The sequence below is a fragment of the Antechinus flavipes genome, chromosome 1, assembly GCF_016432865.1.
Source record: "Antechinus flavipes isolate AdamAnt ecotype Samford, QLD, Australia chromosome 1, AdamAnt_v2, whole genome shotgun sequence".
Classification (NCBI taxonomy): Eukaryota; Metazoa; Chordata; class Mammalia; order Dasyuromorphia; family Dasyuridae; genus Antechinus; species Antechinus flavipes.
Genome location: NC_067398.1, coordinates 656,734,073 through 656,757,841, shown reverse-complemented (window position 1 = coordinate 656,757,841; position 23,769 = coordinate 656,734,073). Strand labels below are relative to the sequence as shown.

Below are 23,769 nucleotides of genomic sequence, written 5' to 3'. Positions count from 1 at the left end.
GGGAATGACAGAAGGCTGCCTGGTTAAAGTTCAGCCACCATCATCACTGCCACTTTGACCACCAAAGATCTGGTGGAGATAACCTAGAACCCTGAACCCAAGAACTTTGGGAATAGCAATGCTTCTAGTTCAATGTGATGGCCACAGCCATCACCCTGGAAAGCAACCCCTATGGAGAGAACCAGGCAATTGCTTCTACAGATGCTAGAACCATAGTTACTGAAGACCCCGAAAAGATAATTCTTGTTACCAAAACCTTCGACATTGGTTTAACATAAGAATATAGTAAGATATTATCAATGAAAATGATAGTAAAGAAGAGATTTTAACATCTGCTTTGCAGCTGTATCTTTAGGATCACAGGATCTTTCTATATGACTTAAAGCTGATACTTCTATATGTATTGTCTACCCCATTAGAATGTGAACTCCTTCAGGCCAGAAAATGTTTTGTATTCACATGGTGTAGCACAATGCTTTGCACATGGTAGATACTTAATAAAAGCTTAATTTGTTCATTCATTTATTCATTCAATCATTTAACTCCCTAGGCAAATACAAGGACAGTTAGAGCACCAGGAATAGAGTCAGAAAGACAAAGAATTCAAATGTAGCCTCAAACATTTACTGGTTGTGTGACCCTGGGCAAGTCACTTAACCCTGTTTGCCTCAGTTTCCTCATCTATAAAAATGAGTTGGAGAAGTGGGAAACCACTTTAGTATCTCTGTCAAGAAAACACCAAATGTGGGTCATGAGTTGGACAGGATTGAAACAGTGGGCAAATAAATTCTTATTAGCCCTTAATACAGTTAGTCTCTGACCAGGGGCATGTCAATTTTATATTTTATTCTATGATCCAGAAATCCATATCCCATTCTCAGACACTAAACCAAACTAGCTATTCACTTCCCAAATCAAGTCTTTCCCTTCAAGCAAAAGCATGACTTTAGTCATGAAGGGTCATCTGTCACTGCCTGGAAATTGCTCCAGGAAGAAAGCAGACTTTTGTTTTTAATTGTTATTATCAGGGTGACAAAGAACTTCCTTATTATGCATTCTGCAGAGCCATCTACAAGTCCCACTCCTGACCTCCTCTTCCTCTTACCCTTCCTGGATTCCCTCTCACCTGTGAATCTACATCAACATTCCTGGAAGGAAGAGGAAATAACTACTTTCAGAATCCAGCTCCTTACTCATGAGGACTAGCCTCATTCTATCTGTCACAGAGCTCTGAAAGTTCAGTGATTTTTCTTTTATTTCTCCTTCCTCTTTGAGAGCTCTCAAAACAGGTGAGGATTCCCAGCTGCTTCTTCGGATCTCTTCTTTTGTTACCTCCCTCTGAAACCATCCATTCTACTTTTTATAGGCCCACAATTCTCCCTGGTAACCTGGAGAGCAGGGAGGCACTCGCTTGTCTTGAGGAGAGTACCTTGTCTTCCAGGAGGGAGGCCAGCCTGTTTTTGAGCTCAGCTAACACGTGGTCATGGCAGATACAGAAACACCATTTCTCACTCCCTGTAGGTCACTGCAGATTTCTCCCTGCTCTTTGCACTTTGCTAGAAGTGAGGTCCTCAGCATCTTTTTTCCTTCTTGATAGAAGCTTTCCTGGAGAACCTCTGTGGCAAACTGCAAATGAGGATCTTCAAACATGGGGTGGTCACTTCTCTTCCTGTTAGCACTTTGAGATCCATACCCTCTTACCTTCTCTTACTTTCCTCTCCCCCTGGCAGTCCTCCTCCTTGGGTCCTCCTTGAGCTTAAATCTTTCCCCTCCTTCAACTTCTCAACTCCTTCCAAATTCACTCTTTGACTTTCTTGGCAATTCAACATCCCTCCAAATTTCTTTCACAGTTTCTTCTCCTTCCTCAGCAGAATCCCCTAGTTTGTTCCTTCTCCCACCAAAGGCCAAACTAGAGGGGTCAAGACCCCATTCCCCTCAAGGTCATCAAATAACAGGACTATGGATTTCAGCCTAGAATAAACTTAATCGATCATCTAAGCCTCTCCAATAAAGAAGATAAAGCTCAAAGCAGTTGTTATTTGCCTAAAATCATGTATAATCCTCATTGCCTCTCCCTCACTTCCTCCAGGAACTGAGGTTTCCCTCCCACATCCCCACACAACTCTTGGCGCATAAGAAGGAGGCAGAGGCTACTCTGATGGGGCAAACCCCAAAGGCCTTTTAAAAACTACAAACTGCAGAGAATTGGTTGGAGAGAAGGCTTCAGTCCATTCATTGTCCTTCGGGGAGAGGCAGTGCTAGCAGTTTTTAGAGACATAGTCAAAATCCCTGAATGCTTCTTGCTCAGCAGCTGAGAGGGAGCGAGCCTCTCGGGGTGGTGTCAGAGCTGGGGCCTCTCCAGTGAACTCTTCATCGAAGTTACTGATGTCTGTTCGGCCCTTGATCACAGGAATGAAAGGCGGCGGCAGCTGGCGAGCAAGTAATGCCTCCCAGCCCAGAGTCTAGAGAGGAATGCAGGGAATAAACATTTATATAGCACCTCCTGTGTACCAGACGCTGCACTAAGTGCTTTATAAATATCATCTTGTTTGATCCTCATCCTATTATTACTCCTCATTTTACAGTTGCGGATACTGAGACAAACAGAGGTTAAATGTACTGCCCAAGGTCATACAACTAGTGAGTGTTTGGGACCTAAGGATTGAAGTCAGGCCCAGTGTTCCATCCACTGGGAAATCTAAGTCAATATTCTCAGCACTGAGTACATTTCTTCTCTAATGTTCTCCCAAAAATCATCCCTAGTTCCTAACAACACTCTAGCAGTGTTCCCTAAAATTATCCTTTCTCTACCCAACTCTAATCAATGTCTATCTAAATGGATACCAAGGGTTTCCAACATGAACCCAAATGTTCCCCCTGACATGACACTGAGTCTTCCACCCCAATTCCTGCATCCCCAGCATTATCTTCCATTTGACTCGTGTCCCACCCAAAGCAACCTTGATAGTCTTCAGCAACCATTATCTATCATAGATCTCTTAAACTAAACCTCACACTTTCTCTCCAATGTAATTAACTATCTGTAGGGAAACTGGGGAAAAGGTATCCCAAAGATGTGAGTGGGTACAGAAAACAAGGTATAGGAAAATAGAGAAAGTAGAATTTATGGGGAGGGAAAGCATAAGGAAGTAGAGAAATTAAGAGTGTCAGGAAAGAAACTGAGGCACAGGGGTCTTACCCGGAAGAATGGCTGCTTCTTAACATCCTCAGCATCCCGCTCACCAGAACCCAGGCGTCTCTCTGGGTTCCGTCGAAGTAACTGAGAGGAGAGGAGAGTTAGAACCACAATACCACTCCCCACCCATAACGCCCTTGTAGCTGGGATCCCAAGTCCTTCTCTGTGGAGCTCAAAGAGCTCTCCAAGAACCAGCCCCAACCGTGCCCTGACTGGGAGAAATAAAGAGACTCAAACATCCAATGATGTGCCATAGGCAAGGGGTGGTCTACAGAGTCAAGAACTGGGTGAGACTGTGCCAGGGGCTTGTGGGAATTTGAGTTCAGAGGCCCTCACCCTTCGCATGATGCCGATGGCTTCTGTGGAAAGGAAGCGGGGGTAGCGGACCTCATCATTGACGATGCTGTCAAACACCTCCTCTTCATCATCTCCAGGGAATGGGGACTAGAAGGGAAGGAAAGAGTGTGGGAAGGATGCCGATTCCCCTGGTTCACTGGCCACTTGCACATTACAAATGACTCATGCCCCTTATAGTCAAGCTTGAAATGCCCTCCCTGTCTCCTGTCCCCTTCTCTAAATGCCAGTCATCTTTTAGATTTCAGGCCAAGTCAGGAAGCCTAGAGTAACTATGGGGTGTCCTCCAAACCAGACACAGACACAGGGAGAGAGAAGCCTCTTTTGGCTGAGGAGCCTCAGCATGGGACTTGAAGACAAGAAGATCTGAATTCAAAACCTGACTCAGAGACCTACTAGCTGTATGACCCTGGGCCCCAAACCTAACTTCCCCAGGCATTAGCTTCCTTATCTGTAAAACAAAAGAGGTGAGACTAGTTAACCTCTAAGCTATCTTTCAGGTCTAAATCTACCATCCTATGATTTCCTCGCCATCCTAATAACTAGCTAGTGTCAAGGATACCAGGAAATGGTGCCTCAAACTGGAGTCACAACACTTACCTCCCCCACCAGCATCTCATAGAGGAGGACACCCAGTCCCCACCAATCCACTGCCCTGGTATAGGATGTATCAGTCAGCACTTCAGGAGCCAGGAACTCTGGGGTCCCACAGAAGGTGCTGGTGCGGTCACCAAAACCCATCCCTACATACAGGCAGAAGCAAAGGAGGCAGAAAGACATGGAGAAAAGAGAAAAAGAGGAAAGAGAGACAGAGAGAGGGGGAGACAGACACAGAGAGAGAGAGAGAGAGAGAGAGAGGGAGGGAGACAGACAGGAGAAACACACACACACACAGAGACAGAGAGTCACTATTTCGGCACACTGACACCAGCACCACCACCAGGTCCCTCCCCTCCCAAGCCAGGCCTTGACCCTCACCCTCCTTGCAGAGCCCAAAGTCCGCAATTTTCACGTAGCCTTCGGTGTCCAACAGTAAGTTGTCCAATTTCAGGTCCCTAGAGAGTTTGGGAGCAGTAATCAGGATCTCCTCCCTAGCCCGGGTGCAGGAGCAAGGAGCTGCACCTTGGGCCTGAGTCCTTTTCTGACCCTCATTCCCCACATAGAAATTTCAACTGGCTATTTGCTGCCCACCTGTAGACAATCTTGTGGTCGTGCAGAAACTGCAGCCCCAGCACCACGCAAGCCGAATAAAAGCTGTGGGAAGAAAAGTAAAAGGGATGGCTGCAGTTCTGTCTGGGGCAAGAAACAGGCCAGGGCGCCCCTGGGAGAAGGAAGGAGGTTCTCCAGAGAAGAGGGGTAGGGAACAAGCGGCCTGGCACATGGGAGGAGCCCAGGAGTGTGGATATAAGGAGAGGTCAGGGAATCAGCGGGCAGCGAGGTGAAGAGAGGAAGACCGAGTTCAACTAGCGTCAAACACTTAATAGCTTTGAGACCCCGGGCAGGTCAAGCTGGCGAGGGACCCAAATGGGGGTCACGAAGTCGGACATCACCGATGGCCCAGACAACAACAGGGGATCGGTAGGCCTGGGGGAGGGGCTCTGCGGGAGTGGGATGGGGCCCAAGCCGCACAGGTGAGAGCTCCAGGACCAACGAGGGATGGAACGGGAGTTTGATTGGGGCGGGGGCGGGGCGGGACTTACACAGCTCGAGGTTCTGTAAAGACATCACTGTGGATGTGCAGCATGAGGTCCCCACCGGCCGCGTATTCCATGACAAAGCACACGTGCTCGGGGGTCTGGAAGCAGCCGAACAGGTTGACCAAGAAGGGGTGGCCGGCGCCCGTCACCGCGGCCAGAATCCGCTTCTCACACATCAGGCTGTGGAGGGGGCCAGAAAGAGTTAGGTCAGAAGTTCCGTCCCCAGCTCCCCCTCCAGCCCCAGTCCCACCCACAACTCACCTTTCCACTTCGTCCCTGGCCACTATGTCCCCCTTCTTCAGGGCTTTGATGGCAAAGAGCTCCCCGTTGGGCAGATACTCAGACAGGAGCACCTGGAGGTGAGCACAGGCAGATATGACTTAGGGCCCAGCTCCCCACTCCTCAGGACTCAGGGTCCTCCCGGATCAGTCCCAGCCCCTCCCACCTCACCTTCCCAAAGTGGCCTCGGCCCAGTACTGCCAGGAATTTGAAGTCGTTCAGGCTCAATGGGGATGTCCTCAGGGGGCTGTAACAGGGGAGAGAGGGAGTTGTGGAGACCCCGACCTTTGAATAGAAAGGGAGAGGACTAGAGGGAAGGTAAGATTACCTGGATGGGGTGGGTCCATGGCTCTCTTTGTCTTCAGGCATCAATTCCAGGGACTGTGGGGGATCTTGGCTTCTGGGACTCTGGTCAGGGGAAATGAAGGGAAGTTCTAACAACTCCAAACCTCTTCCCACAGGTGCTCCTTTCTCAGAAGGTCTCCATTTCAGATCAGGAAATGGAACTTGGATAATCTGGTTTCTAATTTGGGCTGTCAGTGACCCAGTATCACTTGGAGTGAGCCTCCACTCTCTCCTCTGTAAAACTCCAATCCCTAAATGCAGGGAACTAAGCTACCCAGTCAGCTACGCCCCCCAGTAATGTAAAGGAGTTCTCACCAGGGAAGAGGGGCTGGAAAGGCTAGAGGGGCTGGAGAGGAGGTCCAGAGGACTTTTCTGGGTGGAGCTATCAGAGTCCAGGTTCAGCTTCTCAATGGAAATGTCCCTACAGGAAGAAGACATATAGGTTGTCAGTGTGTCCACGGGTCCAAGCTCTGCCAAACCTCAACCTAATTTACCTTTCTAGTCTTATTAAATATTTTTCTCTAGCACTCTCCAGGCTAGCTAACAAGAGCCTCTTGCAACTCCTCACACACAATGCTCCATACCTTTGCACTGTAAAAACTGCAGTGCAAAAGTATGGAGCACTGTGTGTATTCTCTCTTTACTTCTGTTTCTTAAAATCGCTAATTTCATCAAGACAATTCAACTGTTACTTTCTACAAAATCCATTCAACTATTAGTGCTTCTCCCTTGCCCCAAAATTTATCTTGTATCTATTTTGAATATCCCTACACATGCACATCCATGTTTGTCTTTCCTAGAAAGAATGTAAGCTCTTTGAGGACAGGGACTATTTTGCTTTGGTCTTTCTAGTTTTGGCTCTGTCAGTGACTCAGTATCCCTTTGAATGAGCCTCCACATTCTTTCTTCCTTGCTTAAGAGATGAGGGAGAAGAGCTAGATGGGTGCCTGAATTCAATTCCCAATATTTGGAGAGAATGTCAGAGTAGAAAATCCCATATGTAAGGGGGCAAAAAGGTACTGAAAGGAAAGGGTCTCAGATGAGAATATGAGTTAGAGTCCCTTATCTTTGGGGTTAAGTTTGGGCTTTGAGGAAGGGGGAATCCCAGACCCTAAGAGAAAAGGTATCAGAGTTTCTTATTCCATGTGCTCACATGATAAAGATATCAGAGATTCTAGACTGGGTAAAGGAGAGGAGCTGGGCAAAAAAATCTAGCTACAGGTTCTTACCCTGATGTCCGACTTTCAGCTGTAGTGGCCCCAGGGCTGAAAGTGCCCGTGGAATTGGCACTGGGAAGAAGCCGCCTAAGGAGCCGCACCCATGTAGCAATGTCAATGTTCATTTGCCGGGCTCGAAGGAAGGCCTTCCCTGAGCATCAGTGGAGAGAAAGGATCACGCACTGGTCTGATTTTTACTCTACTTGCTCTCCTTGCCCAACCCACCTCACTCACCCTGCTGTTTGGAGAACACCTTTTTTTGCCTTTGTAGCCGTGGGATCCGCTCAATCACTGGGTTGTGGAAAATGACCTGGGAGGGAAGAAAAATACCCCCAAACCCTGATGTCTGAGCCTAGGCCAGGACTATGGGTAGAAGACTTGGGATGACAGTGCTGTAGAAAGCAATATCCTAGCAGGAAGTTTGGAGGCTGGAAGCTGACCCTCCAGCAGCTGGTAGCCTCAGGAAAGGATAGTGGCACTAGACACATGAGAAGCCATATTTCTGAAGACAGGCATTCCTGGGAATTTTGGATCTCTGGGAAAGGATAAACATAGGAATCCTGGGGCTCCTGGAAGAGACAAGGTCCAGGCCCATATCTCTGCTGGAAGATAGCCGTGGGAATGTGTGAGACCTAGGGAGACTGAGGGGGGCAGGAAGTGCATAGGGATTTGGGAGTTCCTGGGAGATCCAGGGATCATACCTCTGCCAGAAGACAGCCTTGAGGCTCCAACTCTAATTGCACCTGATGTCTCTGGTTGTCCAAAAAATCCTCAAGCTTCAGGAACTTAAGGGCACATAAGCCACGCTGGTCCCTCCAGAATACAGATAGTTCAAGCTCTCGGGCCTGGAGGTAGATGGGGGGTGCTGTCCTTGGTCCTTGTGCTTCCATAGCCTTCCCTCCAGCAGAAGGATAGCCCCACCCTAGAGCTGTGGCTCCCACATGCTTCCTTGTCGCTCCCAGACCCAATTCTGCCAACACCTACCCGTTCCAGCTCCAGGGTGAAACTTTGGTCCCAAGCATTCAGGCCACACGGCTTCCATGGCGTCTGGCCCACCACTGTGTTGTCTACCTTGAGCACAGCACTGACTTCATCTGTGAAGGAACCCTGGTGTCAGTTTCTTTTCAAATCTCCTCCCCCAACACCAACCCATGAAGATTCGCCCCAATATTATCCTTCCCCTGATTGTATCAGAGGGATACTCAGCTGGTTGGTTCCTCAGTCTTGATGCTGCCCCTGCCACTGAGGCTGCCACTTCTGCTATAGAGGCCCCGGGCTGGGCGGCCCAAGAAGGGGGTACGGCCTTCGGGGGTGCCTGAGCTCCCTGAAGTTGGTGGAGAACTCCAAGGGACAGTCTCAGGAAGCCCACTGCAGCCCAGCACACGTACTGACAGAGTTCCTGTGGGGAGAGAGGGGATCAGTAAGGTACCAAAAAGGCTAAGGTTTAGGATCCCCAGCTACAGGTCCCTGGGTCCCAAGGAGGACATGATGCAGCAACTGGATGTAAGAGCCTTGAAGAAAATCTAGAGCTGGGAGCCAGCACTGTATTCCTAGAGAAGCAAAGGGCAAAGTTACTAGAAATGGAAAACATTGGCTTCAGAACTTAAGGAACTCGTTCAGGTTCTTGGAGGAGCCCGGAGCTTTAAGCAAGGGCCTGGAGAATGTGAAGAGTAGAGTTTGAAAGCTAGAGCTTGGAGAGTTTGAGGAGGGCTTTGTGGGGTTTATGGGGCTGAAGAAGAGTTAAAAGCTGGACCATGATGTCCTAAGAAACGAGGGAGTAAAACCTGGATAACTATTTGGGAAGAGATTTGGGGGATGCACTAGGTTGAGGGAGAGTTCTTGAAGTTCAGGCTTATCTGGGGGGCTGAGATGGGCGCTAACATCTTCAAGGGACAGATTCATAAGTGAGTCTTAGAGGCTAGGAGCCAATCCCTTGCACCGGGCCCGTAGAATAGGGAGTGGGGACCCTGATGTCAGCATCTGAGAGGCTAGGAACCAAAGGCTAAGATCCAGAAGAGCTGAGAGTTGGATAAGACTAATCCAGGCTGGACAAGAATCCAGCCCTCCAACTGGTGCAGTCAGGAAAAAGTGAGGGAAGCGCGTTGGGACTATCTGGGGAAAGGGAGCGGCCAGGGTTTGGACATTGTAGCAGAAAGTCTGGGCTTCTGTGCCTGAGGACAGGGACCATAGAGGCCTATGCGGATAGAGAGGCAAGGTGGGGGCAGGGCTGGGACTCCCAGAGGTCCGGTTTGGGCCAGATGGGACCGGTGAGTCGGCACACACCTGTGAGGGGGGAGGGCTTGCAGAGCGTGCTGTACTGAGTGGCGGGGAAAGGGCCAAGGCGGGCGCTGAAGGCAGAGGACGAAGCCATGGCCAGTTCCTCCAGCAGCAGTCGCCCCTTGGGGTGCTCCGCTGGCAGCTCCCCAAGGCGGAGTTCCAAGGCTGCCCGAAGCAAGGCCAGCTTCTGGGTGGACTCTGTCAGCTTGGCCTGGGCCTGAAGCAGGAAGGGGCGGAGCATTAGGAGGGGCAGAAGAGCGAGGCTCCCTCAGGCCGGGACCCTCGGCCTCCACAGCCCTCCAGGGACCCTTCTGCTACTACTCCCGCTAACCCACCCTCCCTTCCAGGTTTCCCCAATCCGCTACGCCGCCGCCCAAGCTCCGCCCACCAATGCCACACCCCCAGGGCCCGCCCTTTCGGCGCGAGCCCTCCGATTGCGCCTCCTCCCGGCTCTCCTTCCCCAGGCACCTCGGAGACTGCCTTGCGGTCCGGGGCCTTGGCAGCACTGAGCAGGCGCAACACGTTCTTCGCCCCCTCGGCCACAGCGTGCTCCACTCGGAAATGGTGCCTTAACTCCTCGATGCGCAGCTCCACGGCCCCCAGGTCCGGGCCCCCTGCGGCCCCCGAGGAATTAAGGCGCGGGTGGAAGGCGGTCTCCCCCATCCCACGGGCGGCGAGGATACCCGGGACACACCCCCAGCGCCCCCCAGCTGCAGACACACACGGGGGCTCCCCCACGATGGGACACAGCGAGAGAGCTTCCGCCCTCCTTCCCCCTGCTTCCTCCCCTCCCTCTCCATCCCGCCTCCGGCTTCGAGTCTGCCCTTCTCGGCCCCCTGCCCCTCCCTCTCGGCTCCCCCAGTGCAGGGACCCACCGTGCGACTCCTCCGAGCCCTGGTTCTCCAGCTGCCCGGCCTGTAGGGCCCTTCGAATCTGCATGCGGATGATGTCGATCTTGGTCTTGCTGTCCTGCAGCATCTGCTGGGCCGTGAGCAGCAGCTTCCGGTCCTGGAAGAGAGAGATGGGAGGGGTAGAGGGAAGGGAAAATCACCCCCCAGACTAATGAAGGGGAGAGGGGTGTTCCTGCAGGATTGGGGGGTCCCTGTGTGGTCACACGAAGGACTGAGGGGCGGGAGGGGCCTACAAGTCTGGGACCGCTCTGCGGCCTAGGTCCCTACAGAATCATAGACAGTCAGAAGCCGGGCTGGCTAATCTAACCTTACTTAGGGCAAGTGAGACCCAGGTCACATTGCAGCAGAGGCAGAGCAGGGACTTATGGAGAAGTACCCACGCTGCTCTACCAGGGCTTCCGAGAACCGCCCAGTTGGAGGGGACTTAAGTCATTTCCCCGATGCAGAAAAAGGGGGGCTCAGAGAAGAAATGGGACCTCCCTCTCCCTTCAGTACTGCTGTTGTCAGGGGGCCCCCAAACCCAACCTCAAAGAGCAGTCTAGCCATGGAAAGAGTCCTGGATTAGCATCCCAGCTCTGCCACAATCTCTTGTTATTTCTTCCTTTGTTTGGGTTTTACTAAATTGAACGTATCAGTTCCAACAATGCCCAGCTTGTCCCTGTCTCCTGAGCTTCCTTCTACTCTTTTCTGTATGTTACAAAAATATATTTAATTGAATCTCCTGTTTTTAAAGTCACTGACTACCCATGTTTCCTTTCCTTTCCCCTCATAAAAGTCTTCTCTTATATCTGTTATTTCCTCATGCAAAATATTTCCCTACTTTGGGCCTTAGTTTTCATCTTTAAAAAAAAGAGTTGAACTAGATGTTCTGTAAAGTCCTTCCCAACTCTCCCTGCTCCCCTTCCCCCGACTCCTTAAGCCCAGAAAGATTGAGCTGAAAAGCATGAGACCATAATCTCAAAAACAGAAAACTGAGGCTCAGAAAAGAAAGAGGACTTATCTGCCCAGGGGTACAAGGCTAGGGAAGTGGAGTGCAAGTTTCCACCTCAGATCCTCTGACTGAGTCTGGGTGACTCTCCACTCTAGCACAGATGCATTAGCTAAATCTTGGTCAAAATAAGGCTCCCCTAGATATGTATACAAGAATTGCACATATTTAACATACATCAGATTGCTTGCTGTCTGGGGGAAAGGGTAGGGGGAAGGGAAGAAGAAAAAAATTTGGAACACAGATTTTGCAAGGATAAATGTTGAAAATTATCTGTGCATGTGTTTTGCAGATAAAAGATATATAAAATTGTATTCTTAAAAAAAAAAAAAAAACCTCCGGTAGTGTTCCTTCTCTGAAAAGCCCAGAGAAGAGGAGCTTACAGGAGTGTCTTCCCTCCCAGGCCCAGACCTCAGTTCTGAGCTCACCTTGGTGCTGCCATTGCTGTAGGTGTGGATCATGTTTTCTGCCCCTTGTTTGACCTTGAGCTCGATGGTCAGCTGCTTCTCCAAGCCGGCCACCAGACTCAGACTGGTGGCCGAGCAGTTGGGGGACTGGGGGCCATCTGGGAAGCAGAGATAGGGGAGGTCAGAGTTACTTCTACACAAGACTCAGCCAAGACTTCCCTGAGAAGGACTGATTGGTCCTGGGACACAGTAGTCCAAATTTCCTCCTTTCTTCCTTGTTAGAGAATTCTCTCCCCCTGAAAAATAGAGGCTAAACTGGGAACCCCAGTGTCCCACTCCCAGTCCGGAGCAGCTGGCTGCTTTGCTTCTGTCCTGCCTGCCTGGAGTCTGAATATTTCATGGGGAGCTGAGGTAAGGGGAGCTGCTGGTGTGGTTTCCACCCTAAGCCAGAAAGACAAGCTGGGGGTTGGGAGGCTGGAGGCCTGAAATTCCGACCCTTTTGTGTCTATCCCCCTTTCTTTACCCTCCCTTCCACAATATTTCCTAGAGACCAGTTTAGAGATTAAGACCGAGGCTTCTTGCACCCAGCTCCAAGGACAGCCTCAAGAGATGAGGAGTGGTCCAGGTCTCCCACATTTTATAACACCCCCCCTCCAGATACTATGTAAATATCCCTACTGTTGTTCTAAAAGACCAGCAGTATAGTCCTTCTTTTCTCCTTGGAGCCCTGGCACTGCCCCTCACTCTGGCCTTTCTCCCCAGAGCCCCCTCCCCCCAGGGACCCCTGCTCACCTTGGGCTTGGCCCACCTGAGGCTGGGCCTGGCTGGGCTCATGTAGCACCACAAGGCCATGGAGCTCTTGCAACTGGCTGTGCAGCAGGTCCAGGCGTCGCGTGGAGCCCCTGAGGAGCAGCTCCACTGGCCCCAGGCTTCGGCCGAGGTCAGTGGTGGCCCGCCGAAGGTTTTCTGCCCCCTCTTTCAGCTTCAGCTCCTTTCGGATCTCCCGCCGCAACCGTTCCACCTCCAGCTCCAGGCGCTGCTGTACCCCTGGGGCTGCCAGGTCTGCTCCTGACAGGCCCAGCTGCTCCAACACTGACCAGCTCCCGGGCTCGCTCTGTGAAGGGAACAGGGAAAGGCTGTAGCTCAGAGCTCTGGGGACCCAGGATTAAGAGAACCAGAGGAAGAGGAGGAAAGACTTCATTTGGGGGACCATGTTCCGCCTCCTCAAACTGACATGAAAGGTTTTTGAGATGGTAAGCCCAACCTCATGAGATTAGGAGATTTAGGGCTGGAAGAAGCAGCTTAGGAAACACCCTGTCAAATCCCTCCATTTGAAGAAGCAGAGGCAGGGGAAAGGGATTTGAGTCAGACACCATAATCTTGAATCCCATTTCTGCTGCTACGTGACCTCCAGCAGTCATTCCACCTTTTCTTGCCTGTTTCCACCCACCCCCATCCCCACCTCCAAAAAATGAGGGGGTTGGACCAGATGACATTTTAGGTCCCTTCCACACCTAAATGCTATGCTTCCTCAGCATTTTAAAGCCCCTGAAAACATATTCCTCCCTTCACAAATCTAAAGATTATGAATTAGGAGGAACCACAGAAATCATCTTGCCCAACCTTCTTTCAATTTACACAGGGGGAAACTGAGGCCTATAGAAAGTGATTTCCCTACGGTCCCCATACTCCCTACCTTTCTCTGTGCTCCCCCAAATTCCCCTTCTATGTCACAGAAAAGGCCAGACTTTCCTACCTTAGTGGATGCAGTTCCCTCCCTTTCTGTCTGTTTTTTAAGTGAAATCCCATGACTCCAGAAAGTGATCATTGACTACCCTGCCTATAGAGATGTCTTTGCTCCTCCCCTATATTCACAATTCTCAAGAAGGAGAAACAGGGACTGAGTTTCCCACCATACAGTGGGTAGGACCTAGTCTCTGTCTCTCAGACAACACAACCCTAACAAAGTGCTAGTCATACACACAGTAGGTTGAAGTACAGACTTTTTGGATGGAGTACTACAGAGGGAGGGGCCCAAGGACCCACCCCTGATGTGATAAATCCTTGGGGATTCAGAGGTCTCATTTATCTTTGATTTCTAATATTTCTTTTTCAACTTAAGGGCAAAGGACTGCTTTCCTCCCCTCGTTCCTCCCCAGAGGAGCCTAGAACATTCTTCTCCCTAAGCTCAGAATCAGACCTGGAGTGAAGGTCATGTGTAACAAGGGTTCGAATAGAAGAGGTGTGAGGGTCCTCAGTAATCTTGGCCCAACTGACAGTGTCATCCAACAACATGGAGGGAATGACCCTAGATGACCCAGAATTCTGGTTGGGAAGTGATTCCAATAAATGCAGATTTCTGGCCAAGAATGTCTCAGGCTCACCCAGGACCCTTAAGTCTGACCCAGCCAAGGAAACTCCTTAATAGTCTCCTGGAGGGCCCCCAGTAGCATCCCACTCCCATCCTGCCAGCCATCGGCTCCTACTGGACTGCCCAGGCAGACCCCTCATTCTAGTGGCCCCAGAAGAAATGTCACTGTCCCTGGCCTTCCTGCCCTGATAGTAGCTGGGGAGTGAAGAGGCTGGGGAAGGAGACAGACAGCCGAAGAGGCAGGCAAACAGTCCCTGTCCAGTGCATAGTAGCCCAAGCCACAAAGCCCCCCAACCTGGGCCCAGCCCCCACCTCTAGCTCCGGGTCCGTGGGGGGCTCAGCTTCCGCCATCCTGGGTCCTTGGGCGGCTCCGCCCTCTCTTCCTGGCTGGGCCCAGAGCTCTGTGGCTGCCACTTCCTCTTTCCTGCCTGTCCCAGGCCTCTCTATGTGGGTCCCCCTGGGGGAGGGGGACAAAGGGGGCCAAAGACTCAGGGGAATACAGGCTGGGAAGAAGCATCCCCATTCCTAGACACGGAAGGAACCAGACTGCTAAAGTCCAGCTGAAGGGCCTCCCAAAAGGAGGATAAATAAGAGGGTGAGGGTCACTCCCCCCTCCTGCTCTAGGTCAGACCTGGGTCATCAGGGAGGACCCGGGTGATGCGTGTGAGTGCCTCCTGGTGGGCCTTTTCCCCTACTGCATTCAGCCATATGTCTGTGTCCCTATAAAGGCACAGAGACCTGCCTTGGCCCATGGGATTTAAGGATCATATGAATTAGATGGAATGAACTAGAAATCCTTTAGTCCAATCCCTTTATTTGACAGAAGAGTAAATGGAAGTATAGATTACTTTTGTGATACCCAAATATAGCCAGTAAGAGGAGGAGACAATTCAAATCATCTTTTTGATTCTAAAACCAGTGTTCTTTTTGTTACAACACAATTTTTTAACGGACCTTGCTCCCCTTTTCTCTGCATCCTGACTCCTCTCTTCCCATCCCCCTACCCCCCGGACCGAAGGTCTGTCCTTCCCTGAATCTCAAACCAGACTTCCTGTTTCCTCCCAGGCTCAAGCCCACTTCCCACCAGCCTTGTGATGAGCTGGGTCTGGGAATGGAGAGAACATGGGATCTAGAGCTAGAAATCACCTTACAGATAATCAAAACCCAAGCTCCTTCATTCTGTCACTGAGAAGTGGTGACTTTTCCAAACACAGCTAATAAGTGACCAAAATAGGCTTCAAATTAGCCCTTTCTGAATCGAAAACTAATCTTTTTTTTTTTTTTAAACAAGACACTCCATAATTGGTCTTCCTCTGTGAGTCCTAAGGCTGGAGATTAGGTTCCTGTGAGTTCCACAAAAAATTGGGGTGACTCCAAGTTCAGGTTGCTTTCCAAAGGAGGGCAGAATTGGGAGGGAGGAAAGAGGAGAAAGTGGTCCTCTGGAACTCAGGAGCCACATCTACTAGTCTGTGACCTCCTTTCTCTCACCCAATGCCCCCAGGGCTGGGGCCCAGCTGGGCCAGGCTCCACAAAAGGCCTATTCAGGCCACTCCCCTATACTGAAGAAGAGGTTCCCTCTCCTTCCCAACATCCCCTATTCTACCCCTCAACCCCCCTCCATTGTTCTAAGTCTGCTTCTTAATACCCCAAGCACTGAAGCTCATGCCTAAATGAGCAGCCTATGCAAGAGTCAGACCTGGATTTTAGGATTACAGATTTACTGAGGGAAGGGACCTCAAAGGCCATTACTTTCTCATTTTACAGATGAGGAAACAGAGGGCCAGAGAGGTTATGACTTGGCCAAGATCATATAGGTGCTAAATCTCAGAGGCAGGATTCAAATCTCCAACTCTAAAGCCACAACATCAAGATCACTCTTCTGGTCTCCCAAACTCCCAGCTTATCTCTCTGAATTACCATGGAGAAAAAGGACAAATGCTGACCCTGGAGGCTTTTTGAAGCCCAGGTATTCTAAATCCTGCTAATATCGGGACCCAAGAGTCCAGGCTTCCAACCCAACCAGCTTCATTAGGGAAGAATGAGGGGAGAGAAAACTATCTGCTCCTCTCTCACTAAGGATCACAAGGAGGAAGGAGAAAACCTTAAAGATTATCTAGTTTATACCTTGATTTTGTAGATAGGGAAACTGAGACCTGGGGGAAGAAAGCCATAATGAGTGATAGCCAAGGTCTCCTTCGGTCTAATTTTAGTATTTTTTTCCATTTCCCTGCCACTTCAGGGGGAGGCAGAGAGGCCCTCAGAGAGAACAGAGATGGGAAGGGGGCATTGAGTTCTCTCAGCCTCCTCCTCTTCCCACGGTGCTGGCCTCCTGTCACTGATTAGACTCCCCCGGTCTTCCTTTCTAGGGCCAGCTGAACTCAGCTGTATAAGCAGCAGGACTGGAACCTGGTGACCTCAGTCACCCAGGAATGTGGGGCGGGGAGAGGCCACAGGGCCTGCCCCAATCCCTACTCACTCCCTGGCTGGGATGCTCAGCCTTTGGGGCTCTGGGGCCTAGCTCTGCAGCTGCCCCCGGGTCACCTAGGGTCAGGAGGAAACTTTCCCCTTCCTCCAGGTTGAAAATTGTAGCTAGATTCTGGAGTTATAGGAATTATATAAATGAGAGCTAGAAACACCCTTAGAGACCATCTAATCCAACCTCCTCTTCATTTGACAGTGGAGGAAACTGAAGCTAACAGGGAAGAACTGACTAATTAGACCAGGGGTTCTTACTTAACCCACGAACTAATGCATTTTTTAAAAATATTTTTTATTACTGAATTTCAACATAATTAGGTTTCTTTGTAATTGTATGCATTTTATTTCATGCAATTAAAAGCATTCTAAAAACCTCACTAAACTGCCAAGACAGATAGAAAAATAGTTAAGAATTACTAGAGTAGCCCAGCTAACAAGGAGTCAAGCTGGGCAGGGCATTTCTGTCTCTAGGAATCACCACTTCCTGTGACAGGGTCCCCAAGTCCTAGGCATCCCCTGTCCCTGAATCCAAGCGATACTTTCCTCTTCCTACCAGCCTATACACCAGTCCTGGGCCCAGGCATCCCCACCCCCAGTGATATCTGGCATTCTGAATAGTTTTGAGGCTTCCTGAGCAGAAACCGGACATCCTATCCAGACACAGTATAGACAGACAGACATGTGTTAGCATGGAAACATAGAGACAGACAGAAGGACAAGACAGGCAAAATGGGGAATGAGGAGGCCACTGAGAGCCAGCAGATGGAGAGGTTAGGAAGGAAAATTATTGAGCTGGAGGAGGATAGGGCAACAGGCCACATAAATATGCCTGTAACTCTCCTACCCTCAAGGGCCTTGACAGCTAATTAACCCTTTGGCCCCTGGAAGGGGGGGAGCGGTGAGTCATGGAGGGGCTCCTTCCTCCCTCAAGGTCCTAAGCATCCTGAATACACAGCTCCAGGCCCTCCCCTACCCCCATTGTGGACCCAGGCGTCCTGACTCCAGGCTCCCTTCTCCAACCCACACACTTCCCGAAGTCTGACATGGGCTGAAACTCCTGGCATCCTTTGTTCTTATCCTGGAATGGGGACTAAGAGGAAAGAAAACAGGGGAACCTGCAGCTTTCCCCAGTTGCCCTGATCCCATCATAAGTGGGGGTGGGGGGCAGAATAAAAACAGTTGATGGAAGGATAGAGGGAGTTGAGAAGCAGCCCTCTACCATCTGTTCTGGGACAGATGGGCTGAGTGTAGATTCTCTCCTTCCTTACCCCAGCCCCCCTTCAGCACCACTTAAGAGCAGACTCATAGTCCATGGGAGCAGCTATGGCATAATGGGAATGGAGGATTTACAGTCCGAAAACTGGGGTTCCTGACCTACTTTGACCTCTCCCTACTACTTGACAAACTTAGCTTTCATTTATGGGTAAATCATTTAGTTTCCTTTTTTGTAAAATGAGGCTATGAATACCAATACTATGGATGTCATAGGGGTAATAGGATTTAGGTCTAGGAGAGTTCTTAGAGAGCATCTGATTCAGTCCTGTCATTTTCTGAGACCCAGAGAGAAGTAGCACATAGATGGGAGAGCTGGGCGCTCTGATTCCATAACCCAGGGCTCTTTCCATTACTGGTTTCCTGTCTGTCAGGAGGAATAAACCAGAAAGTGCCATCAAAATACGAAATACTGTTAAGCCACAAACTCAGGCTCGGTCTCCTCCTTTGTAAAATGGAGGTAATATGTGTGAGGATTATATGAGATAATGTATGGTAAGCACTTTGTAACAACACATTTATATAAATTTTATTGTTGAGAAAGCGCTTTGCAATTCATGAATGTTACATAAGTCTAAGTTGATATTATTATTATCCCCTTCATGAAGGGGAACTTAGAAATTATTTAATTCAATTTCCTTGTTTTATTGTTGGGCAAATAGGTCAGTGGAGGTTAAGTGATTTAGAGGAGGTCACACAGAAAGTTAGGGACAAAAGTAGGACTAGAACTGTGCTTTGCCAAATACTTTCCCCATGTATTTTACAGTCTCTGTTAGGGATCATTATCTAAAATCTAGCTAATGTCCTTGAGGGGTCAGGACTTTGCCCTAGGGTAAGGATCTAGATCCAGGCAACCCGGATTGCTTAGGAGACTAGGGCTGTCCCAGGGTCTCCTCCCAGAGGAAAGAAAAAGATTTAACAATAGCTCCAATCTAATCTGCAATCTCAGCTTTGGAGCTGGAAGGAAGAGGAATCTTTGAAACCAAGCTTTTAAAATGAGACTACTTATTGTATTTTAGGACTCTAGGACAGGGAAACTGAGGTAGAACACAGATGTTTCACCCTTGTTTACAGATGAGAAACTATGATCCCTTTAACTCAGGAGTGACAAGGCCCAAAATCACACAGTATTGAACTTTTGCCAAATTTGTCAGGGAACTGACAAGACTACTGACGGTTATGACTGGGAGGGGGAGGAGGTCTAAGGTTTGGCAATGAGAGGGGTTTGTTTCTCGGTAAGACAACCCAGCTCTTTTCCTTTTAGGTCCTTTTCAGGATTCAGGAGAAGTGATGTTAAGTGATCATAAAAGAACCCCTGGATTCCTGGGGAAAAGTGTTCCAAAGTGGGGGAAACTGAGGCACAGGGAAAATCAGTCATTTCCTTTCCTTTCATGATACTGAGGATCCAGATGTCTAGCGATCCTCCCCCAATGGTCTGCTCCTTCTTCAAGCTTAACTCTCCCTGCTTGTTGGAAAGGGGAGAGGAGGAGCGCTAGGTAGTTGTGCCCCCCCCCCCTCAATGTGTTCCTTCTCCCAAACCTCTACGTCCCTCCCACCCCCAGTCCCTTGCCCACCTCATCAACAGTGGGTTGGTGTCTAACCTTGTGCGATCGGCAGCACCAGACGCGGCTGGCTCCTCCACACGGGGGCCCTGCCATCAGCTTGGCCGAGGGGTGCTCCCTCCAGACTTGGTAGTAGGGAAGGACAGAGATGGAAGGGAGGGAGAATGCCACCAGGAAAGGGGAGACACAGAAGGGACAGAGGGTGGAGGAACAGGAAGGTTGCAGAAGGAGATGAAAACCCAGTTATAAAGCAACAGCTGGACAGCCAGGGGAGTTAGTTGGGGTGGGGGTGGAGGTGGGGCAAGTAGTGACTGACAATATTACACCTATTTCCACCTTTGACTCGTGAAATTCAATTGTTCTGGGACAGGAGACCAACAGCCTAAACAATCATTCTCTGACATGGCTGGGCCCTCAGTAATGATGTTAGAAAGGAAGCTTACCTGATGATTAGTTGTAAACTCATACAATGTAAGAGCTGAAAGATTCTATCTCCCTTGCTTTATACATGGGGAAACAGGCCCAGAGAGGAGGGATTTGTCTAACATTACTCAGAGTCCATGGCAGAAAATGGCAACTCAGTTTTTGATGATGTGAATTGTGAATTTGTTAAGAGTTGATTATGTTCAGAAAAACCTTTTGACATCTAAGGTAGAGTCTTCTACAATGCAATATCATTAAAGCTGCCTTAAAATGCAATTATGCTCCATGAAGTGTTACATTTTTTTCTAAATTGGATATGAATTAATTCTTTTTAAAATGATAGAATATCTTTATTGGAGAATAGGACCAAATCTAGAAAACAAACAGGTAGTCAGCATGTGGTCACAGAGGAGGGCACAGGAGGTAGGTAGCCTGAGTGACTCTGGGTTCCAGATTCTAGATTCTAGGTGGAATGCAGTATGATATGGTGAAGAGACAATTGGACTCAGAGAGATGTTGATTTGAGGATTAGCTGAGTGACCATAGGGAAAATCACCTCAGTTCTCTGAGTTTCCCTCACAGGGTTATTGTGAAGAAAGCACTTTGTTAATCAGACTCCTATAGAATTGGGAGTTAGTAGTTTGTAGTAGTAATAATCCATTGAACAACTGTTTCTTGGTTAAGATAGAAGTCTGGATTCCTGGATTTTTTTTTGAGGCATAATTAGAACTACAAAAGCATCTATCAACAGGTGCCAATCAGAAGAACATTAAATATCATCCTCAAGGTTTGAGACTCTATTGGAGGCTCTGTGGCACTGCTCAAGGTCTTGGCCAACAGCTACTGGGGAAGATACCTATGGGACTTTTCTGTGCCTTCTCTTTCCTCTCTCTTTGAACTCTAGGGTGGAGGCCAATAGTCACCCACCGAACCTCAACTCAGTAAGCCATTGTCCACTACACTCCAATTCAAAAATGAAAAATTGTTACAGGCTGGAGAAGTCTGGGGAGGATTTTTGGAGGAATTAGGGTTTGAATCAGGCATTGTGGGAAAAAGGAATGAGCACTATATTTGGATCTGAAGAATCTGTATTTGACTCTTGGCTCCTCTCCTTGCTACCTGTTAAAATTTAAGGCAAATTTCTTCTCCCTGGGCCTCAGTTTCCTCATTTGTAAAAGGATGCTGGACAAGATTATCTCTATGCTGCCTGCCAGCTCCAAATTCTATGATCCTATGATCATTGAGGTCTGGCACTGATGGCAGATGGGGAGGAAGGAGGCAGGGCTGACAGGTGGAGCTGCACCTGCTGGGGAGGCGGGGCCATGGGGAAGGCAGTCTCAGATCCTAAACTAGGTGGTGGAGGCAGGCACAGGGATATACAAACAAATAGTGGAGGAGGTGTAGTCAGGCCTAAGGGCTAAGAAATAGTCTCCCAGAATCAGATTAATATAGCTTTCCTTTCGATGCCCATCCAAGAAAATAAAGCTACAATGGAGCTCAGAAGGACTTAGGTCCAGAGAATCTCCCAGCAAGTTTAACTAGAGATCTGAGCTAGGGGCTGCTCTCCAAGGTCCCCAGTCTGAGGGGAAATAGTGAAGTAGACAGGGATTGATTTCTTGGCAGCAGGAGAGGGTTGGCCTTCTGAACCAGGGCAGGGATGGGCAATCATCTAGTCCCACTCACTGAGCCAGAAAGAAGGCTCCAGGCCCCAAGAATCAGTCATAATATCTCAGAGCCGGAAGGACTCTCAGGACTGACTTAGGAGACCCGATAAGGGGGAGGAGGGACAAACCGTACACAGGAAACTTCACTGTAGCTGAGGAGGGGGTGGTTTGCATGGGAAGGATTTTAGGTGTTCAAGACTGAACCAGGTGTGGTTTCTATTTTTGAGGGGGAAAGTGGAGGTTGGAAAGATAAACAGAGGTGCCACAAATACACAGAGGCCCCTTCCCCCGTGAAAGGATAGAGGATCACGGTAAGAAGGGTGTCTCCCCACCCAAGCTGCGGGGTCGGGTGCGGGGGGCTGGCTGGAAGTAGAGGCCTGGGGCAGGTGCCTCCTTGCCACCCACAGACCTGTACCTGAAGCGTGTCGCTGGCCATGTCTCGGCTCCTTCCGCGCCCGGCTCCGCGTTCTGCTGCTGCCGCTTCCTTCTCTTCCTCCTCCTCCCTCCCGCACGCGCGCGGCAGGGTCACTCACGGCGCGAGGGCCGGACACCAAGGCTTCTCCAGGATGCCCCAGCCGGTCGCATGCACTAGGCTCGGGGCACTGCCCCGCCCCTGTTTCTAGGGCGGAGGAGGTGGTCCGGGTCTCGCGCACTTTCTCCTCCCTCCCTCCTCCCCTGTGGGGAGCTTCCCCAACTCCTAGATTCTAGGCGCGGGGAGGAGGAGGAGAAGGGGGGTAGGAGTGAAGAGAGTCCTCCCGGGCGCGTTCCATCCTGTTAGTTCGGGCCGCGCGCGCGCGCGCGCCACGCTCGCTAAAGTCACCGCCCCCCAACACCAGACGGCCCCTAGTCCGGCTCTCTCGCCAGTCCGAGATGTAGCCGGGATGGACACGTGACTGGGGGAAAGGGAGGAGGGGAGTCCAGGCCGAGTCGGGAGAGGGGTGGAGCGCCTGGGGCCTGGGGCTGCTCTCTAGCCTTGCCGGGCTGCTGGGGTGGGAGCTGAAGGGAGGGAGCGAGTCTGCGCCGGGTGGGGGTGGGCGAGGAGGGGAGAGGGCGTAGCTGGCCCCTAGCACCTCCTGGCTATCTGAGGATGGACGAAGCAGACACTCTGGGGTTTTGTAATTTGTAATTTGAGCTACATATATACCTTCCCACCCCAGCTCCACCTTGCATGTTTTTAGTCCCTAGGTCAAACACCGCCGCGGTGGACGGGCTTTGCACACTCGGCCTCCCGAGCGTGCAAACCAGTCTGCCTCGCTTGGAGACGAGTCTCCCGAGGTGTCCGAGGTCCCGGAGTTGCACTTTCTTTCTTTGGGCTGGGTGCAATGGGATGAGCACTAGACTTGGAGTCTTGGATTGGCATGAGCATTGGGCTTTAGTTCGATAACTACAACCGCCGCTTATACATAGAACCTTTCTCTGCCTTAGTTTCCTTACCATGGGGGGATTGTACTAGATAATCTTGACTATCCCTCTCGGCTCTAACATCCCAGCCTTGCCCGGACGCTCATGAAATCGAAGGCGGTCACAGTCCTGGAGGCCAATCAGAGACCTGTCCTTGACCTTGCCACAGTTACTCCATGCCCCTGGGATATCACTGAGGACACCCTGGGGCTAGCTGGGAACAGCCCCTAAGGATGTGCCAGCTCCAGGCCTAGGCTGGGCATGGCGCCCGGAACTGCAAAGGCCCCCGGGACGTAGGAGGGGAGGTTGGAGCCCAGAGCCGCCCTCTCCCCGCGCGCCCAGAGGGAGCAAACAAAGAGCCGAGCTGGGGTGAGGGGAGCGGGTGCCACGGAGAGGGCGGAGAGAATAACTAACTAGTTCTGGCCAATTGGTTTCAGTTTATAATTTTCTCTAGGGCTGGAATCCCTGGGAACTGGGGTTAGGATTAGGGTTTAGGAGATATCTTTTTGTTTGGTCTTGTTTTGCTGCGTTGTTTGGTGTGTGTGTGTGTGTGTGTGTGTGTGTGTGTGTGTGTGTGTGTGTAAGAAACTCAGCCACGAAGGAGAGAAGGAAAGCTCAGAATGTAGGAACTGAAAGGATCAAAAGAGAGAACACAGATGACCATAGATCAAAAGCGATGGGGGTTATACAGCACTTTGTAAAACTTAATGCATACACAAATGTGAAATTATTATATTATACATATGTAATTATTATTTTATTAGTGTGAGTAAACTACTATTAGGAACAGCCAGGTGATGCGATGGAAAGAGTGCTGTACTTGGAACCAGGAGAGCATGAGTTCTAATCCTGTCCAGACACTTAATATCTGTGTGATCCTGGGCAGATCACAATTTCTCAGACTCAGTTTCCTCATCTGCAAAATGG

General features: G+C 50.1%; 2 protein-coding genes across 4 annotated transcripts in view; one reads left to right on the top strand and one right to left on the bottom strand.

Annotated features, from left to right (window-relative positions):
• Positions 1–505: 505 nt before the first annotated feature.
• PKN1 (protein kinase N1) lies at positions 506–22,223 on the bottom strand. Of its 3 annotated transcripts, none has more exons than XM_051971697.1 (22): positions 21,851–22,223; positions 12,464–12,785; positions 11,693–11,829; positions 10,241–10,373; positions 9,834–9,979; positions 9,372–9,582; positions 8,296–8,487; positions 8,073–8,182; positions 7,790–7,933; positions 7,323–7,398; positions 7,101–7,239; positions 6,187–6,292; positions 5,855–5,934; positions 5,698–5,773; positions 5,509–5,600; positions 5,251–5,427; positions 4,742–4,804; positions 4,529–4,605; positions 4,151–4,293; positions 3,533–3,640; positions 3,200–3,280; positions 506–2,462 (listed from the first exon to the last, which is right to left on the bottom strand). In XM_051971697.1, exons 1-22 carry the CDS (start codon positions 21,875–21,877, stop codon positions 2,259–2,261), a joined length of 2,844 nt encoding a protein of 947 aa, XP_051827657.1. In that variant the 5' UTR covers positions 21,878–22,223; the 3' UTR covers positions 506–2,258. The 3 variants fall into 3 exon arrangements, with proteins under 3 accessions (XP_051827657.1, XP_051827658.1, XP_051827656.1); XM_051971698.1 differs by having other exon boundaries at positions 21,857–22,223; XM_051971696.1 differs by lacking the exon at positions 21,851–22,223 and adding an exon at positions 14,355–14,408.
• DDX39A (DExD-box helicase 39A) overlaps positions 21,637–23,769 on the top strand; it is a 30,433-nt gene continuing 28,300 nt past the window's right edge. Inside the window, exon 1 of the mRNA XM_051971715.1 lies at positions 21,637–21,752. The gene's annotated coding sequence lies outside the window, so the exon portion shown is untranslated. The remainder of the gene's footprint in view (positions 21,753–23,769) is intronic.

What these genes read in the sequence shown, in the direction of transcription:
- PKN1 (XM_051971696.1), bottom strand. Translation starts at nt 14,393, where the DNA reads ATGGCGGAAGCTGAGCCCCCCACGGACCCGGAGCTAGAG. An exon ending in TCACCCTGGAGCTGGAACGG is followed by an intron (nt 7,934 to 8,072) that starts GTAGGTGTTGGC and finishes ATCTACCTCCAG; the next exon opens with GCCCGAGAGCTTGAACTATC. An exon ending in CCATCGGCATCATGCGAAGG is followed by an intron (nt 3,281 to 3,532) that starts GTGAGGGCCTCT and finishes CTCTCCTCTCAG; the next exon opens with TTACTTCGACGGAACCCAGA.